General features: G+C 37.7%; 1 protein-coding gene across 1 annotated transcript in view; it reads right to left on the bottom strand.

Moving 5' to 3' along the window:
* The window catches only part of AP4E1 (adaptor related protein complex 4 subunit epsilon 1), a 44134-nt gene that overhangs the window by 22045 nt on the left and 667 nt on the right, over positions 1-21422 (bottom strand). Inside the window, exons 2-11 of the mRNA XM_072399098.1 lie at positions 16214-16285; positions 14280-14403; positions 12773-12846; positions 11830-11951; positions 9787-9946; positions 9504-9670; positions 8358-8431; positions 8144-8266; positions 5720-5829; positions 93-232 (exon numbers count right to left, since the gene is read on the bottom strand). Coding sequence (XP_072255199.1) covers positions 93-232; positions 5720-5829; positions 8144-8266; positions 8358-8431; positions 9504-9670; positions 9787-9946; positions 11830-11951; positions 12773-12846; positions 14280-14403; positions 16214-16285 — 1166 coding nt within the window. The remainder of the gene's footprint in view (positions 1-92; positions 233-5719; positions 5830-8143; positions 8267-8357; positions 8432-9503; positions 9671-9786; positions 9947-11829; positions 11952-12772; positions 12847-14279; positions 14404-16213; positions 16286-21422) is intronic.

Raw genomic sequence — 21422 nt, 5'->3', positions numbered from 1 at the left:
GTAAGCCTTTCAGAACAAACAGCTTCAGAAAAAAAAAACTGAATAATGTCTTGTCAAATTCATACATTTTTCACACATTAATAAAAGGATATTTTTCTGCCAAATCTGCTATTTTCCCAACCAGCGTGATTATAGCATATTCATCTTTGCTTTCTTTTAAATATTCTAACATTTTCTGTACAATAACGGTGACATTCTGTTCGTTGGTGATTCGATAGAGGAGTTCCAGTGTCTGTAAGAAGAAAAAAAGAACTATAACAAAATTGGAGAACAGGCTCCCCCCACAGCACAAAGCAGATAACTGCATTATGTGTTCATGGAATAGAACAGACTGCACGGTAAACAGATCAGGAAATACTGAAACCTATAAAAGAATGGTAAGATCTGATAAAGTATGCCTATCTCTCATATAACTTCACTTATAAAGCTGAGGTGAGGCAGAGAAGTTCAGTAAAGTAAGTGGAATCCTCTCTCAATGATATAATTCTTTGTTGGTAAGATTCTGATGGCCTTATATGACACGTCCTCTAAAAGTTGGATGTTAAAGTTGATCTATGCTGAAAAAATTTGTCAGCTGCCAAAGCTAGCCTGGTTCTAAAAAATCCTATTTGACCGGCTTGGCTGTTCTGATCCTCTGCTTTCAATACCTTCTAAATTTCTGACCCAGAGTGAGTATGCAGCGTTCAACTAATTCCCACAGAACTATTACACAATTATCTGCATGCTAGTTTCAGGTACTACTCAAACCAAATGTAGGGTACTTACCCCGCCAGCGATCTCGCCTCACCCCAGGGATCGTGGGCAGCGTAGAGGAGACTGCTCTGCTCGCAGCGTGTCTCCTCTCTCTGGTGGAGAGATCCGTCCCGGCCAAACTACTGTTAGGCCAAACGGCATCCCTGTAGACATGCACAGTGCTGCTGCATGCACCCTCAGCATTCCTGCCGGCGTGCACAAGACAGCATGGCCCAGGGGTCCTGCTGTAAGAGGCGCGCGCTACTATGCGTGCCTCTTGTACCCCCTGGGGGGCGAGGCAGCCAGTGTAATGGCATAATGTGATTGGGCACTCTGCCCATTTAATGAGACCCTGTCATTAGCACCCTTGCCTGTTATAGCCTCTGTGTTAGTGTGCTTGGGTGCGTTCTTCTGTTGGATTTCGGTGTTAACTCTGTTGTTTTGTTACCAGCTCTGACTTATTACCCTCAGTGACCCAGTCTGAATATTCACTATTGCATGAACTCTGCCTGCCCTGACTTCGGATTGCCCCTGACTATCCCTTCTACCTCATCCTTCTGTAGCTCACTTTAACAGATTGATCTTCGGTGTTTGACCTCAGCCTGTAGCTGGATTACGCAATAAAGGTTGAAAATACTTCCTGGAGTTGGTTGTGATTTGTGTGCCCAGGCACATTACACCAAAAGATCAGCTTTACATCTAGGCAAAAAGGATTTTGTAGAATGAGTTCACTAATAGTAACTTACATTATCTCACCATACAGGTCCACTTGTATGTGTATATATATATATATATATATATATATATATATATAGCTGTTCAAAGCTGTATGTGTTAACAAAACCCAATGTTATGACCACTAAAACCCATGAACAAAAAAAAATGCTTTTTCCATTGGTAATGCTTTTTCCATTGGTAGACTGCCAGTCTGGGACTGACTGTAAAATATGAAACAATATAAAGACACCATAGTATTTGGACTAATTTATTTATATACTAGCTGATTATCCAGCATTGCCCAGGTATTTATTTATTGCAATCTTATATTATACAGAAAAAGGAATCAAGAAAAAGCTATAGTGTTAAATCAAAGAAATGTTTTTTGAAAGGTTTTAAAAGTATAAGTACAATATACAATTAAATAAATTAACCTAAATTAATGGCAAATGTTCCAATGCTGTTTTAAATGTTTTAATAAGAATATTGTGCTCATGAATCATCCTTTGTAACTTTAAGACAATCTGAAATTTTTTTTCCTGAGATGTAGGTGCACCTCTGGTCAGTTTCTATAAATTTGTTTTCAATAAAAAATATAGTTGTAGAAATTTTGGTAGTTGATCTGGCAGTGGAAGTAACAATCCTGCTTTATGGTAAATTTGCCCAGATGTCATTAACCTCCCTAGTTCATTTCATTCCGGTTTTTATATGTCTAAAAGCGGTACATTGTTTTTCATGAAAATTTATTTTACAGAATATTACAATAGTATCAGTATAATAACGTTTGAAACACAAAATCATGTAAAAATAATAAATTGAATAAATTAAAAAAAATCTATATATATTAAATATATATAAATTAAAAAAAAATACATATTATACTCATACTATTATACTGTAAAATAAATGTTCTTGAAAACAATGTACTGCTTTTACACATACAAATCCAATGTATTGCATTCAATACAGTTATTTTGTAATGAATGCAATACAAATGGATTTTGAATTTCCCGCACTGCCCCGCCGGCAACGTACACACGCACCGACGTCACCAGGAACTCCCCGGTGACTCATCGTGTGCAGAAGCCGGCCGGAGGAAGAAGAAAGAAGACAGGGATCGCGGCAGATCAGGTAAAGCTGTATTTACTAGCCTTCCCATAGGTTTACCTACCCCGAGTGTGGCTTTTAGCAACTTTTTTTCTACCCCGAGTAACACTCAGGGTTACTGCTAGGAAGGTTAATAAAAAAACTTTGACTACTTGAGGAATTTGCTGATGTGTAATTCCAAAGTTCTTGTAGTGGTGTTTATATTTGGCAGAGTTTGACTTTGACCTTTTTTGCAGCAAATACCAAGAGACTCAGATTTAAACTTCTTGGCTTGACAGAAACTACAAACCATTTCCATTTTCCCAATGGTAACACTTGCATGCTGCGAGTAGTCTTTATGTGGATCATAGTGGAATCCTTCCAATGCTAAGCTAAAATGTTGTGCAGTCCATGATCGTCTGGCTCTCTCATTTCCTGTACTCGGGTCTCACGCTGTTGTACTGTTTCGGAAGCTCTAGATGTAGTAGCTCTATCTCTCTTATGCTGTAGTCGGGCCTCATGCTGTTCTACTGTTTTTGAAGCTCTAGATGTAGTAGTTCTTTCTCTCATTTTCTGTACTCGGGTCTCACGCTGTTGTACTGTTTCGGAAGCTCTAGATGGAATAGCTGTATCTCTTTTATCCTGTAGTGGGGCCTCATGCTGTTGTACTGTCTATAAAGCTCTAGATGTAGTAGATCTTTCTCTCATTTCCTGTACTCGGGTGTCACGCTGTTGTACGGCCTCTGAAGCTCTAGATGTAGTAGCTCTTTCTCCTATTTACTGTACTCGGGTCTTTGAGCTGTAGTTCAGGGGTGTCCTGAACAGCTCTGGCCCCCAAAGGAATCCTAGATATGAACTGTAGCTGGCCCTCCTCTGCATTGAAAAAAGCGTCGCTACTACAATTCCTGGCATTGCTCGCGTCTATAGACTAGTGGGCTCTCTGCCTATGCATAGCCCCACATTGGACTATTTTATAGACTGTTATATAGAAGTAATGCTGGGAAATATAGTAGCAATGCTATTTCAATGAAGAGGGAGTTCCAGCAGCAAGCCCCACTTTGGCCGTGCCTGGCACTTCCAGCATTCCCTTCAGCTGTACTTTTCCTTGCTACTCCAAGGCATGGACTTAAATATTTGGATTTTCATAGAAGAAAGTTGTTAATATTAATGTTGTTAGCCTGTGCATAAAGGTTACCATTGAAATTTAACTCAGAAGGCTACAAATAGAGAAAGAAGCATTAGATGTTTTCTCAAATAAAGTTTAAAAAAAAGTATTTTGTCTCTTTCTCTATTATAGGCTTGTTCCAGATTGAATGTGAAGCAAAACCTCTTTGTCTCCATATTAAATGAGAAGGAAAAACTTCAATTTTTTCAATAAATTTCAAGATTGGCCCGCGACTGTCTAAATTTTAAATTTTGGCCCTCTGTGCATTTGAGTTTGACACCCCTGGTCTAGATATAGTAGCTCTATCTCTGTTATCCTGTAATTGGGTCTCACGCTGTAGTACGGTCTTTGAAGCTCTAGATGTAGTAGCTGTCTCGCGCAGCGTGGCAGTTCTTCTGTTCTCTGGATTTTCTTTTCTACAGTGTTGTTTGATTTTTTTTTTTTTTTGCCTGTGGTTGAACTCGACAATTGCCTTACATTTACAAGGCACCAAAAAGTCCCAAAAAAAGTATGTAAAAATATAAGCAAAGGCACACTGTCACTGAGCAATACACACACACAAATATACCTCTGACATATACCACAGCACTGTACAAAGATCAGCGGTGCACTCACTTGAGTCAGAGTCATATGTATAGCAAGTTTGGTTGAAATGTCTAAATGCATTTTCGAGTGATGGTGGAACATACATACAGTTTTTTTTTTTTCAGTGCAACTGCTGAAATATTAAAAGGGTTAGAATATTAGGATCAATACCCATGGTCTTCTTTGGGCCCCATACATTGTTCTATGTCTATGCACATTGAAACATTGAATATGGCTGGAACTTATGCAACCAGTCACATTTTAACTCCGATTTGCCAAAGTACACAGAAAATGAAATAGCTTAGTGTGTTCACTTGAAGCACTGCCTAAATGTTCTTTGTGAAGTGAATGAATAGCTAACACCAGCAAAGGTTTGTGTACCCATAGATGCCACCAACAGAAGCTCTCAGATGAGCAGAGCGCATTAGCAGATGCTTTTATTATAATCACCAGTTTTATTGTATAACAAAGTACATGAGGCAGGATCAGGGGTGACTCTGCTTTGTCCAGCTTCCTGCATTTTAACACCCACTCTGAATAAAGAAAGAATGCTGCAATCACAATATTCACCTGCAATACTCCCACGTAAATCAGCAGATGTTTCTATCGATGTATGTTACAAGTATCTGAGGTTTTACATTTTATGAAAGAAGTCAAATATGCTCCTTTATTTGCATCAATAACTATTTAAATGGCAAAATTTATAATTACATAAAAAAGAAAAAATGGCATCATAAATAATACTGAAATAAAACAACCCAAACAAAATGTAATCATAAATAATACAATTTTAAGGTTATTTTTTCAAAGGTTTATTCACTGAAGTTATCCTGCAAAAATTTGGGAAGCTTTCTGTCCAATTTTGGATGGCTCTCTGGGTTCGTAAAGTCATTTGTTTTATATGTCTATGGAGGTAATGTATCCAAAAGTGGAGAACATAATTAGGAAACCCGTTCACCACTTTAAAAAAGCCAGATTTATCAAAGTGAGAACCAATAGAAAAAAGCTTTTAATAGTGGAGAATAGAACTACAGTACTTTGTCTAATATAGTGACTAGATATTCCATTAACTTAAATACTAATTCACACTTTTTCTAACCATATTGGCACTTGCAGATGAGTGCCATTCAACTTACAGTGCAGCCACTTGTCACATTTGAAAATGCTAATAAACCTGAGTACACTTTAAAGTGGTAAGCATCAAAAGGTGAAAAGAAGCAAAAGTGAAACAAACTCCTCTGATCGTGATTTTAGCAAAAGGCACTCTCCACTTTTAATATGACAATCTTTTCATCTCATTACCACTTTCAAAACTGGATAAAAGAACAATTGTGTTTGTTTAGGAATAACAATTTTTCTGGTGAACAACCTCTTCATCACTAGAAGATTGACTCCTAGGTATTTAGTCAAAATAAAACTTAAATATCACCTGACCTCTCTTTTGATGATGGGATCAGGATGGTCTAAGCACTCAATTATAGTCATTTGGTGTTGAAGTGCCAAGTTAGGATCTTGCTGTATGACATATGTAAGAGCTTTCAATCCTACAAAAGAAAACACTGCTGTTATTTTCTTAGAAATACCTCAAGGGTAATCAACACTTTTACATCAGCACATGAATGCTATCATCTTTACGTAAACACATCTATACAAAAGTGGTATTGCTTTCAAGTCTTTTAGTTTTTTACTGTTTCTTGCTGAGGGGCACCCATGTAACTACTAGGTTCCACGCAGAATATGAACAGATTCTGAATGTAGTCACAGTATTTAATTCCCTAATGTGAATCAATAGGCCTGATTTATTAAAGTTCTGGCTCCCACTGAAGGAAATTTAACACCATCCAAATAGGAAGTCTGCCACCTGCCACTTTCTTCTTCACACAATCCTAGTTGTGTCATTAGAGAGAAGGAATTCGGAATCATACCAGGTGTACTTTAATATTTAATGAGTTATAAAGCTGAGGAAGAGGTACAGGATGCTTCAAGAATTCTGACAAGCAACACTGGGTAAATCAGTTTGTTTATCTACACTAATAGATACTTGCAGGTTTGCTGGATCACACAGCTTCACTAATGAAAGTGTATCTGCTCCAGCCGTGGAGAGCTTTATTAAATCAGGCCCAATATGTCTGGAAATCTGCATGCTGTTTCTATCAAATGTGCTGTCAGGTAAAGCGATGTTGACTATGGTGCTTGTCTCTAGGAGCTGTATGACAGAATTTATTCCCCTTGCTCAAAACAAAGGTATCATGAGAATGTAAAGCAAAGGAAAGAATCTGTTTTAGTGGAGCCTTTTTTTTATTCTATATTGCAAATAGACACAGAGGGGTCTATAGGGGTCAGAGTATATTCTGACAGAAGCTGACATTAACTGAAACATTCTTTGGTTTAGAATCCTCCAGGTTTATGTGTTTCAATAGTAGTAATTGATTCTCCAGCAAGGAAAGTTTCTGTTGATCATTTTCCATCATTTGGATAGAAATCAAATGAAAATTGATATTTTGTTACATACCGTGTTTCCCCGAAAGTAAGACCTACCCCGAAAATAAGACCTAGTAGAAAAATAAAAAAAATAAAAAAAAAAATAAAAGCAAACATAAATTAAAACAGTACTCACCGAGCGGGAGACAGCGGGCGTACACACAGCAGGCTCACACACAGCCGCACAAGCCGATGCTTTCCTTGTAGTTCCGGCTCCTGTCACAGGCGGAGTGATATTACATGCACTTCGCCTGTCAGAAGCTAAAGTGCATGTAACCAGGCTAGTTCTAGTGAGCCCTTAAAAATGTGTTAAAAAAAAAAAATTAAAATAATATACTCACCTGATACGCGATCCTGCGTGTGTCTCTGGCTGCAGCAGCGTCTCTCTCTCTACCTATCTCCTCTGCCAGCATCGTGTCTTTTCCTGTTTGTAAAGCAGGAAAGAAACCGGCACAGCGCCACCTGCTGTTCCATGTCCTAACTGCCGAACAGTGGAAAAAAAGCACAGAGTGATCAGAAGGGGAATTTGTAAGGGGAATTTGGGAATATGGTAAGTTTTTTTTCATTAAAAAAAGTATATAAGACCTACCCTGAAAATAAGACCTAGTGTGTTTTTGGAAGCCCAAAAAAATATAAGACAGTGTCTTATTTTCGGGGAAACACGGTACATATCTGTGGATAAAATAGATAGTACATCAAATAGCTGTAACTGGTCACAAAGATTATTATATTTGATATTTATATGTCCGAAATATCATGGACAAAAACTCATAGTGCAAATCTAGCATTTTAGGATGCTAGCATTTTTATTGGTCTCAGTGATAATTTATGTAAATTTCTAATCTTCTATTTAAAAAACAGGGAATCTGGCAATTCCTCAATTAATCCTGCCAGGGGGTTTAACTTTTCCATCTCTACTAAAGAAACACATTTTAGCGAAGGAGAGACCAAAAAAGCTAATGATCATTGGGCTTTAGTATATGATTTATATATGTATACACACATACATAATTATTATTTAACCGTGTTTATAAAGCGCCAACATATTACGCAGTGCTGTACATTAAATAGGGGTTGCAAGACATGTACACACAATGACAGGGAAGATGTAGAGTATCCGTTCTGAAAGAGCTTACAATCTAAGAAGATTGAACAACTGAATAACTAATACATATCATTATATTTTCGGCAGAGATTTTCACAGCAGCAAACGCCAGAATAATGATGTGGCACTACTTTGCCCCATAGCAGAGCTACACATTACTATTGATTAGAGTTTTTAGCAAACAAATCAAGTCTTACCTATGCCACATTCATGCCTGCACAAGAGAGTTAATGTTTAAGTATATACACACACACAACATATGTGCTACTTACCCAAATACTTAAGATTAATTTTTGGAGACAAAACAAACTTTCCAATGCATTTTGCAGCCTTTTCAAACAAATCAGATTTCGGATAAATGGTATAAATAGTCTGAACACATTCAAAGAGAATTGCTAAAAAGGAAGACAAAGATGTCTTAATTAATTGTTGTTATTCAAATAAAAGCCCATATTCTTGAAAGAGGAGAGAGTTGTTTTAACTTACCATATGTGATATTATGATTTATTTCTGCTCTTCGCAGAGACTCGTCCAACACATCATATATTATTTCGCTGGTACTAAAAAATGCAGCAAATAATGTTCACGCTATTAAACATGTGAAAGTACACCTATATCAAATAAAGATCAGACTGAAACCAAGACCTTGGCCTAAAATAATATTAATAATTAAAAAAACACTATTTTTATAGACAATTATACATATACGCAAATATGGCTCTTGCGGTTCAAACAGGGAATCACACATTCCCTCAAACATTCCTGCATGGGAATTAGCCTGGTCCATGTGTTTCAATGGCAGTAATTGATTTCCACACAGGGTATGTGTGAGGGAGCATCAGATTCCCTGTTTTTCAAAGAGAGCTGATGCAGTGTTATTATAGACACATTTTCTTGATTATTCTGCCCTACTGTTAACTCCACCATAATCTTAAACTGATACATTCACAATATTTTTTTTCTTCTGTTGTATTACAGAACAAGTTTAGGATACTATGGTTAGAATCTCTTCAAAGTTTTCACTGATGTCCAAGTCCTAGTTTGAGAAATTACTTTCACTTCCTGCTCTTGGGAGACCAGTTTTTAACATATGAATTGGGGAATTATCTCCAGATATGGTTTTGCTCTCCATATCTCCAATATATTATGTTACACTTATTTGCTTTCTTGTGGCCACAGTAAACATGACAAGAACTGAAGAGACCCCAAACGGCTACTCTTTTTTGGATTTGGAACTGAAGAGACCTCAAACGGCTACTCTTTTTTGGATTTGGAACTGAAGAGACCTCAAACGGCTACTCTTTTTTGGATTTGGAGATGTCTCTGCTGCACTCCTTGCAAGAGAAATTTGCTTCACTCATGTTTTGGATCTGAGTTTTCTGCACCCTTCTAATGTACTTTTGAAAAATCCCCCCACCACTCATCAGATCACCAATCATTAGGGGCAGCTCCAACATGACAAGACAAGTTGAACCACAAAGATAGCCACATGTTAACTTTGGGAAAAGAGCCGCCTCAGGGAGCTTTCATGGTACAGATTTAACTGAGTGCTATAGTCAGTTGTATCCAACGACACATTCAAACACGTCCAGCTATCACTGGTCTATTCCTTGACACATTAATTTGTTTTACCTGGGATCACCCTTTCCTAGTAGTCTCAGTATCCGTAAGAGTTGAATTTGAAGCCAGGGTGCAGGGACACTATGATAATTAAAATCTACAGGTAATTTTCCTCCGACTACCTGTTTTAAAATTGTGACAAATGAGCCTGTCAGGTCTTTGTATCCGGAGGGGTTGTCCTGTGCAATAGGTAAAAAAAAAAAAGGATGTAATAAATTAAAAGTGAAATGTGTATTTTAAATATAAGTTCCTATTCGTAACTGTATCTTAGTTTTATTGGAGAATATGTTTTTACCTTGATGGCCTGCAGATATATATGTAATGAGGCGGCCATGACTCCAACATCGCGGTCACACAAAGCCTTCCGAAACTTTTCCTGTATGTGTTGTACTTGTGTTGGTGCAATCACATAGAATTTATACAGTGCTAATACTGCTTTCCTTCTCACGATTTCCCTAGAAAATAGAATTTGATAAATAATACAATAAAATAAATAAATAAAAAAGGAGACCTATACAATCCAAGCCCCTGAGCAACAATGATAATATCCTAGATATAGCTACATGTAACAGTTGCTTTATTGTATATAAAAGGATATGTTAACAGTAACAATCTTTCTTACAAGGGCACTGCATTATGTGAAAGTACAAAATACAAATTATTATATCTCTTAGAAATTGTTCCAAGTTTCCCCAACTGTGACTGTTACAAATTTATAATTTGACAGTAGGGGTAAATTTCAATTATTTAGTAATGTAGATAAACTCACCACAACAAATATACAAATGTTTTTGTCTGCCAAAGGATATGTATATTGTATCCAGCTAAATTCTGAAATATGTACAGCAATACATAGCATTTTTCTAAATTGTGTGGGAGCAGAATGAATCTGCAGCATCTGAATATAGACACAGAAATTGATGCCCTAGTATTCAGTGATGTGACTCACTGAATATAGCTACAACTTTCCAAATCCATCCGTGTAATGAAGCCAGTAGCAAGAGGAAAACAAGTGATTAAACACGGCAGATTTCATCGGGATTAGAATGCTAAACACGGCTACTTTAAAACCACTAAGATCTCATTCTGCAGATTTGTTATCCTAAAATACACATTTACTTTGTATCAATTAATTTCATGAAGAGGAATTTCACCAATAATGAAAGTTTAAACATGGAAAGTGGAAATGGGAAGATAGGACAACCTAACAGAAGTTTTCCACAGTAAAACATATTATATTGTACACTTTAATACTAAATATTAGTTCATACATTTCATACTTGTATCTCACCATCAAAGGTTTGCATACTAATTTCATATTTCCTTCATTACCAACTTCAGAATAGGTTAAAACATTCTGTTACCAATAAGAAATTGCACTTTGCACTACACAAGTTAATAAGTATATAACAGGCTTCCAGTTGGATAATTTGTTAGGACTTGACTTTTTATGGTGTGGTCTAAAATGGACCTGTGCTACATAAGGTAAACCTAACTGCAGTTCTAAATGACACCTTTCAGGAGCAGAAATTAGGCATTGTGATTTCACATACACAACTGGTCTGATATTTGAGAGATTGAAAACAGAAGTATCCGATGTATGATTTCAGGACAAAATCAAGAAATGGGGACGAAACCCATAAGGTATGAAAATATACCAGGCTTGCTTCGAATGTCATTCCACTTCGAATTTCGAGTTAAAAGGACAAAGTGCCAATTGCAAAGTGTATGAGCATGGCAAATCTGTAAAAATACATTCAATGTATCTTAGAAATTCTGATTCTCATTTTTACTTTTCACTAAATGAGACATTGTTGTGCAAGTTACATACAGTGCACATAATTGTGATATAGCACAACATACCTCCTTCTATTCTTTTTATGTATTCATGGACAGCTTCCCCCTCTAAAGGCTCTGCATACATCAGGCTGTTTGGGCCGTGTTGTAGATGTAATGCTGGGATAGGAACATAAAACCCACATGGATTGTTCCGTTTTCACACATTATGCAAAGAATGCTAGCCTTGCACTAAGAAAGTTGAAAAGCTACTCAAAATCTGAGCTTCTTATAAGCTATTTTTTCGGCATTGTGTATTGTGAATATTGCACGGTTTGCTCCGTAATACACTAAGTTACTATTAGACATTTTTATGCTTACTTTGATCAAAGTAAATGTAACAGTCTACATAGTATACTTTTAGTTCTAACATATGTCATAAAAATGTTCCTTAGATCCAAAACAGCTTGCAAATGTAATACAAACATATAAAGCTTCTGAACACTTAAATATACAGCAATGTGTCCCTGGACCAATACTCCACATATCATATTTTGCTTACTTGGAATGTTGCAGCTTGTCCTCTATGAGTGGCAAAGCAGCTGGGATCATCTCCCGAGGAAAGATCTGACTGACCACAGTCAAAGCCATACACACCTCCACCAGATTTGTGCTTTGCAAGTCCTAAGAGGGTGCAAGGATATTGTTACTGAGGAACAGTCTAAGTTCTGAAGTCTGAAGTTCTATTCAGCACCCATTTCATTACTTTCAGAAAGGTATTCAGATGAGCCATAAATAAGCAAATGAGGGTTGTGGAAAATGGACAGTTTGAATGCTAAAAATGCTATTAAACACGGTTATTTTTTTCAATGAAAGTGTATTTTGGTTGTTACATTCTTTTATAGAAATGTGATGATGTTGCTTTACAATCCATCAGGTCAGATATTTAGGATTATGTCACATTTTATTGATTCTAAACATTCTATTAAAAGTCTGTAATATATTCAAGGCATAGACCTAAGATCTTTCTTTTACAGAAGAAATTTGGATCACTCTCAGCTCAGAAGAATCATTGATATAGCTACATGACATTATTGGACCATCACACAGTAATGAAATAGGAAAAGATTTTGACTTAAACAACATATAAAAAAAACCAATGGATGTGAATTCCCACCCTTTAGTAGGCACATGAGGTTTACTATTTCTACTACAAAGTTTGCACATAATAGTAATCTTTTGTAAAATAATATATTATAATAATATTATCTGAAATTTATGACTAAATATCCAAGTCTACATATAGCTAAATGTATACCGCTAACAAACCACTGCTTGTTAATTAGATATTCTGTGAGTTCCCTTTATGGTACATACAGACTGTGATACATGGTAATCAAGAAGCATCACAACAAACACTATACAAAACTCTATAAACAGTTTTCTATGCATTCTTTTCATAAAAGAACTATAAATTGGAGTCAAATCTCTGTGTTGGTTGTTACCTTAAGTACTGTATTTACTAGCAAGAGCAGCAACTCGTGGTTCTCATGAAGGAACAGCGATACCGCTAAATATCCTGGAAAATAAAAGAAATACAAGAATAAAAATTTTTCTTTTGTCAAAAATAAAAATATATCGGGTCTCATATATAAAACATAGGGTTTACCTTACCTAACATATGCATTTAGATAAATCTTTGAAATTAAGATGGATTTAAACTTCACTAGAAGCACCCAAGGCTCAGCCTCATCACCTGTTTTTTTGTGGGATCAGAATCTTACAAAACTAGGTCCATTTTATTGACATAATGATGTGTGGAGGAAGAAAAAGTGGGATGCCACATTTAGATGATATTTGGCATCATCTCCTTCACCCTTGTCTGTAAAGGGGATAGCAGGGCCTGGATGGGGCTATTATTACTTATATTGTAGCAGATTTGCTGCTCTATATGTGGGATCCCGGCCCAGAGTGTCCTGGAAGGAATGGGTGGGCCAGGCACTCCTTTTTCTAGGCCAGGAAATAAGAATAGTTCTAGTGCACCTGGCCCCTGATATTAAGAGGGTACCTGAGATAGGGGGAAGTTGCAACTTGAGGCCAGTTGGGCAAGCTGCAAAGGCTGTGTTAGGCCTGTGATCTGGGAGTAGTTCTACCACAGTTTAGGTCTAACAGACCAGAGCCAGGAGGCTAAATTTGGTGGTTTTGAATGTCATGCTGTAATGACATTGATCACCTGTGAGGTCAAATCCTGGATTTGAATTTAAAGTCTGAAGTACCTCTCTGCAGCAAGAGACTAAGGCTATGTACACGTTAGTTTTTGTCATTGGAAAGGATCTTTCGTGTAATGACCCTGCCTTTGCTGTCTTTCTCCTAAAAATTCCAACTGCCTGCCAGTATTGCAGACTCTCTAATTCAAAATTTCCAGTTCACTGAGGAGGAAATATTCACATCATCCTATGTATATGGTTATGTTAATGAGTATTTAGGTCGGTGGCTCAAAATACTGAAGATTTGAAAGCCGTTACTTTCAAAAGGAAAGGATAGCAATGACAGCTTCCAATGTTCCATCTGGAAGACAAAATTCCATTTTAGGACTGTCATAAACTACCAAACACTGCACACTGACACTTACACAATTAGTGTTAAATGCACCGGAGGGAAGAGTTTGTGTAGTTTGTGCTTTAACTAATAAAGTGAAGACATCCCATTAAGAAAGAGAAATTAAAAAAACTAAAAACAGTGCAACCAGGTCAGCAGCAATTTGGAAGTCAGAGGTAGAAGTTATTGCTTCATTACATCAGATGTTAGATTATGAGATATCAAATTTCTAAAATGATTTATTCAATAGCATGCAAACAAATAGAGGGAGACAATGCTTTGGTTATACTAATAAAGAGAAACCAGGAGTATTTTTATCAATAAAGGTTGCCAGTTAAAGCAGGCATTTGATTGGTGTTTATGGGCAAGTCAAACTGTAATGTTCTGTTCATTACTCAACTACAGGATACATACCAACTCGTTTTTCAAGTAGATTTCCTTGTTGTGCTAATTTAATGGCGTGTATATAGCCAAAGGAAGCTTCATAGCCGAGCATTTCACAGTAAATGAGCCTGACCATGCATTCCTTCATCTGTCTCTATAACGGAAAGAAGATTGTGATTAGAAATGTATCCACAGAAACCGTGCAAAGATCATTATGAGATGACTCAGATGACTCATTGCAGCAGAAGACCTCTGCCAAAACACATTTCTCTGCTTTATAACAACCACATCCTAAACATCTAACAATGAAACATAAAAAGATCCCCTGAACTACCTGGTTACTTGGCACTTTATTTCATGTTTCATGACTAATTTTGAATCTGGTCAGGCACTCACTAGTTAACATTATAGTCGAATTAGTCACCAAGGAACGTTTATGGCTTATATAGCATTTTAAAATGCATTAGTAAAGGTTTACACTTTCATGACATTTATTCTGGGAGTGGGCACGCTGTTTTCCTCTAAACCCACTATTATTTTTTAAGACAGCTTCAGATTCATTTTCCTGTGACAACTTCCAGTTTTAAAGTGACCCTGTCATTATAGCACAGAATCAAAGTTAAGCACACAGGCAATCTTGACTTTGTGTGTTTGCAGAAGCCATATCCGCTGCAGAAGTTTGAGACTTGTAAACAGAGTTATCAACCTTCTATTCTAGCTAGAAAAGCAACACAACTGGGAGGCACTGGATTTGGAGACTTTTAGGCCATTGGCTGGCCCCCATCCCAATGCCATTAAAGAACATCTGCAGGATGTTTATTATTATACATTATAAGATCAGCACTGAAAGTTGCTACAATATAAATTATAGTACATTTTGACCCATCTGATCAATTCCTCTTCAGTCTGAAAAAGACTGACTAAAGATATGAATTAGGTGTCATAACATGTTATTCACCCATGGCTGCTGCAAACTTTGGTAGATGATAAACTAGAAATACAGCAATACTGGGTAAGGACAGGGGTAGTGAAAGGATTAGGACCACAACCACTGAGAATTTACATCAGAAAGCTGTGAGAAATGGAGTAAGAAGAATACTAAAGGAAGGAGAGGAGAATGGAAAGAAATCAGGAATGCAACTACATTGATAAGTGCACACGAGTAATGAAAAGTATCGAAAAGCTGAGGCCATCATGCAAAGAAGGAGAACAGATTAATAAAACAGTGAGGACAGAAGGAGAATGACTAGCAATAAGCAGAGAACTACAAAAGAAAGGAGGAGTTAATGAAGATATAGGCTAAAAAACAGAGAAAGTAGAAGAAACCTTTGGGAGAATACAGAGGAAAACTGTGTGCATATGCTTAGAACACTAAATCTGAAGCAGAGTGCCTATCTAGACTGTCTAGAGTTAGGGGGATTTCCCTTCATATTTCCACTTTTTCAAAGATGATCTTTGGGAAAATTAAAATTCAACCTTGCAGTTGGTCCCTCTCCCCACTACCAGGATCAACTGCTGTTTATGGAATGATGAATCAGGAGATTAAATTACTTTACTTCTCTGCCCCAGGAGCCAACAAACTCCTCCTCTATCTGAGTCTAGAGAATGTGAACAAGAAGATAAATGTAACCCTTTTCCCCACATGCTTCCTCCTCCTTACACAACTGGCCAGATTGGCCAGTAACAGATCTGTTGTCATCCTATACAATGAAGAACTATGACTGTACAGCCAGAGAAGCCACCAAAGTGGTTTTAGTGGACCAGTCACATAAGGAGGAAACATAAAGGAGAAGGATTATGTTTATCTTTCTCTCCATCATCACCTGGGCAAAACAAGCAGTTAACCCTAACAGTGGGGGAGGCAGACCTAATGTAATGGGAAAAATTTGCTTACCCTGAAAACAAAGATACAGAATTTTATCTAAAGTTCTACTTTGAGACATCAAACAGTAAGGATAACGTACCAATGTCGTATTCGGAGAAGAAACTGTTGTTTTTAAACTGGCCAGTTCTTGCTGAATTAATTTTTCTTCTTCCTGGAAAAAATATAAATAATAATAATATCTTACAAATTTCCCAGGGCTGGGTCTATATGGACTGTTTCCCTAATGTTTAACCTGAGGCTTTAAAAGCCCATATTTAAAAAATTCTAATAGATTCTAATAAGCTAATTTACAGCAGATGTTTCCTTGAGGCATGTTTTTAAATGATAACACTCCTTGCTACATTTTAAAAATTAAAAAGCGGGGTAAACGCACTTAAAAACATGATCGCAGTAAAAACGTGGTAAAACACGGCATAGACGTTTTCCAGGGGACTAAAGGCAAGCTTAAAGCAAGGCTGAAAGCCTCAGGTTAAACACTGGGGAAACAGTCTATGTATACTAAGCCTAAATATACAAAATAAGTTGGACTTTTTCTGTTAATTTGCATATGCTACAAGGCCACCTGAAGTCACATCCAGGATGCCAACACTGAATACCAGTATAACTCTTTTCTGAAATATTAAAATGTGAGAAAAAACAAAACTTTAAAACAGGGGTCAGCAAACTTTTATGGCTACTAGGCCATCTATGGGGTGGGTGGGAGCACACTAGGACGGACCCGCCCTAATGGCTCCGCACACCACCAGCATACGCCCCCCTGAAGTGAAATCCCTTTCCTCCGTATGCATTGCCGAGGAGAGGGATTTCCCTTCAGGGAGCTTTCCCTTACTGCGGCGGCGGAAGAATCAATGCCTCAGTGTACATAACTTACCTGTTAAGTGGTAATAAATACATTCTGGCATTAATTTTACAGACTGGTGACTCTTAGGCGCAATATTTGTCTTTGGAAAGGATCTTTAACAATCATTTCCAACGACAAAAGATGCATGAATGACCGCTGTACATACAGCATTGTTCTGCTCTATGGAGAGGGGAGGGGGAGAACTTTCATTTTTAAATGTTCCTTGTTCGTGGATTTGCCAGGGCAGTCGTCGGAGCAACAGACAATGAGCTTTGTGCGCACGCCAGATTTCCGTTGGATCACGGAGATCAAGAGGATCAAGAATCACCTGACGTGTGTACATAGCCCTGAGGCGAACTTCCCTTTAGGTTACCAGTATCCTTATCTTATTATGCAGTGATATCCCCAGACCCTTTTAGCTGGGTGCACCACCCAGCACTTTTCAGTAACCACCCAGCTGTTTTTGGGTGGTTGCTGATGAGTTGGGTCACAATACAGGGCCTACCACCCACCTAAGATTTTTTTACCACCCGGCTTTAAAAAATTTCTGGGTTGAGCACTGTTATGGGTATTATGTACCAAAAGATATGAGATGATTGTTGCCTGATCTGGCCTATTTCTGGAGAATCAGGATCACAATCTTCATGTTCATAGATTGAACCAAGGAGAGCTCTAAAAGACAACCTGGCCACTTGTTTTTTTGATTTATTATTACTCTATGGCATTTTTTTTTTTTTACAGTAAAACATTTGAAATTTATTCGGGTAAGTGGTTAAGGTAAACATTTATGCTTATAGCTTTTCCTGGAGTGTTCAGTGTTAGGACAATCCTGCGGGATGCTCCGACAATATTCAGGCATCATACGTACATCCCATATACCCTGATACCATCCTTCCATGACCTTCAAATCTTGGTGGAATTGTTTACCTTGCTCATCACTGACTGCACCAATGTTTTCCAGGAAGTTAGAAAGACGGCAATGCAGAAAATGCATCTTGATGCTCATATTGCAACCAAGCATTTTGTAGCTCTCCAAGAGTTTCTGGACAATTTCTGTGTAATTATTTGCTCGTGTGCTTCCAAGAAAGACCTTGACAATGGCTTTGAATGATAACCAAGCATTCTTTTCGACTTCTGACATTGTCCTGATGAAATGTTCAACGCTGATGAGCTGCCGAATCTGTGGACCATCAAACACACCGGCCTTTTTTCAAATGACAGGCTAGGAAATCCCAAAATGAGCTCTCCTGCAGTTGGGAAAGCTTTAACCAACTGCTTCATCAAACCCAGTTTCATGTGCAGAGTCGGGAATATAATATTCTTTCTATCAACAAGTGGCTCATGTAGAATGTTTTGCTCACCTTGTTTTAGGGCATATCTTGGAGGCCAATTCCTTTCCACCTAATGCCTCTCACGAGCTCTGCTGCCCCACATGCAGAGATAACAGGGATACTTGGTGTTGCTGACCAAGAAGGAAGCATACCATTTTAAGGTCAATGACCCAATTGTGTTGGTGATATTGCAACACCTCAATTACTCTCTTTATGTCTGCATATTTTCACAAAGAGAAACTGAATGGCAAATTGGAACTGACCCAAATATATTGCCATTGTGAAGGAGGACACACTTTAAGCTCCGCTTTGAGCTATCAATTAATAGTCGCGATTCATTTGAGTTATAGATTGGAATTCCCAACTCCTCCAATAACCTCCCTAGCGGTTCATTTCTTTCCCGTTTTTTATGTCTAAAAGCGGTACATTGTTTTTTATGAAAATTTATTTTACAGTATAATATAATAGTATGAGCATAAAAAAGTTTGAAACACAAAATCATTTAAAAACAATAAATTGAATAAAATAAAAAATCTATATATTTAAAAAAATACATATTATACTCCTACTATTATATTATACTGTAAAATAAATGTTCTTGAAAACAATGTACTGCTTTTACACATAAAAATCCAATGTATTGCATTCAATACAGTTATTTTGTATTGAATGCAATACAAATGGATTTTGAATTTCCCGCCCCACCCGGCCGTACACACGCACCGACATCACTAGGAACTCCCCAAGTGACTCATCGGATGCAGAAGCAGGAAGAAGAAAGAAAAAAGACGACGGAGATCGTGGCCCCGGATGGCGCGGGACCCTGGCGGATCAGGTAAGCGCTCTATTTACTAACCTTCTCTAGGTGTTCCAACCCCGAGTGTGACACGGGGTTACCACTTGTAGCAACTTTTTTCTACCCTGAGTCGCACTGGGGGTTACCTCTAGGGAGGTTAAACCAGATATGTTATGGCAATACACAAAGCCACTGTCATTTCTAAAGTACTGCAGAATTGCAATTTCTCTGGTTCGAAAGTACGATGCCTTTATTCCTTTTTCAAGTAAGTTTTTCTCTCACAGTCTTGATGTTAGGAGTTCTGAAGCTTTCTTCGATAGTCCCAAATCCATCAACTCATGCTGATCAAATCCCTTACGAACAGAGTCCTCTTCAATTTAAAACTCTTCATCATTGTTGTCACCTATTTCATCACCATAATCATGTTCTCAAGAAAGAGTAGTGTAACAAAAACCGGCACTGGGATTTCATCTAAATGAGCCACTGGGGTTATAGCCGATGGTAGACTAGCATAATCTATGTTACATTTATTTTTCTTGTTATATCCTGAAGTTTTCACTATACAAAAATAACAGTCACTGAAATAATCTCTCGGCTCTCGACAAACCATAGGTATACCAAATAGCATCTTATCATGTGTTACCTTTGTCCACATCCCTAAACCCTCGACACACTGTTTGCACATCTTATGAGGGGCCAAAGAGTTATCTTGATCACCAAGTTTAATTTTGAAATATGCCAAATCGGCTTGCTCTACCAATGTGCTGATGTTCCCCCTTTGACTGGGAATGGTGAAACTGCCACAGATATAACAAAATGAATCAGGGTGTTTAGGCACTTACGACGAGAAACAGCAGAGCCAGACATGATCTGGAAGAAAGGAAATACGTGTGCAAGTAGAAATATAAATTTTGCTTAATCACTATGTAGAGCAGCGCACAACCTCTGACCACACTGTCTTGCATGGAAATGAATAGCCTATACAAATCCATGCTACAGTAATCGCATAATATAAGCAGTAGAGAAAACTGACATGATAGAAGACAACTAACTGCACTTTCAAAATCAGCATACCTATTTTAGTGTAAATAAGATTAGAAATTGAATTAAACAAAAGAATTTGTTCAAAATTGTTCCCTGGTGTTATATATTGTATAGCTGTAGCTTGCATCAGACATGTTCTATTTTTCATCAAACATGAGAAAGCAGAAGAGTGATTCAAGCATATGAGGTTGTAAAAGCCAAGAACTACCACCGGGACAATTTCATATTTTCCAGACCAGATGGCAGGCAGCAGAAAGAACAGGAAGTCAGGGGAAATCTGTTGGGTATAAAGCCAGCATTCAAACCATGTGACAAAATTCATAACTCATATCCGAAGCGATAAGCTATGAAATGTACATACAACCACAAGTTTTCATTTTAGTTTCAGGGAAGGGTTAGACCGGTTTATTTTTGTGCAGTTTGTGTCCCATTAGAAGGATTTCCCTTTAGTTCTTGTCTAAGTTAGACAACAGAAAGTGAAAAAAGTTTTTACAAACTTTTGTTCCCATTGAATGATTTCTTCTCTATCTATCCTCATTTTCACTCCCAGTGAAAGGAATCAGTGATGGAAACAGAGAAAATAAATCTACCCAAATATTGACACAGAAATACAAATATTGTATTGACAAAAGTTTACACCTTCTCACCTTTATTTAACACCAAAAAAAATGCTACCGACAAAGAAAGCCCAACTTCTGCCTTTCTGCTTTATTAAATCATCATCTGAAAAATAACCAGGTTACAAGTTGTCATAACACACTGCACCTGTACAAGAGGTAGCACCATCCTCTGACACATTTCACCACATGCAGGGACTTAGTCATTGGGGAAAAAGAGTTTAGATATTCTTTATGTCTCAATAAGTAAAAAAAGTAAATGTAAATATTGAATTACTCATCTGAATTAGGATATTGTCTATCACAGTCAGAACCTCTTACAAAGTGAAGGGAAATCTCCCAAAGAACAGAAGACAAAACACCTGACAGGTTTATTACCCTATCCAAAATGAGGGGGGGGGGTGCCTTTATATTAAGTTTAATAGTTAGTATATTGGAGAAGTTTTTTTAGAGGGTATTTGCTGAGTGATAATAGAAAAACATGAGCTGGGGGAGGGCTGGGGGCACCTGCCTGGGAGGAGGAGTGCAGGAGGCACCGCCAACGCAGGGCACCCGGCTGCGGCACCGCCAACGCAGGGCACCCGCCTGGGGCAACGCCAACGCAGGGCACCCGCCTGGGGCAACGCCAACGCAGGGCACCCGCCTGGGGCAACGCCAAC

This window comes from Pyxicephalus adspersus, chromosome 2, assembly GCF_032062135.1.
Source record: "Pyxicephalus adspersus chromosome 2, UCB_Pads_2.0, whole genome shotgun sequence".
NCBI classification, from domain to species: domain Eukaryota; kingdom Metazoa; phylum Chordata; class Amphibia; order Anura; family Pyxicephalidae; genus Pyxicephalus; species Pyxicephalus adspersus.
This window is presented reverse-complemented; position numbering and strand designations above follow the sequence as displayed.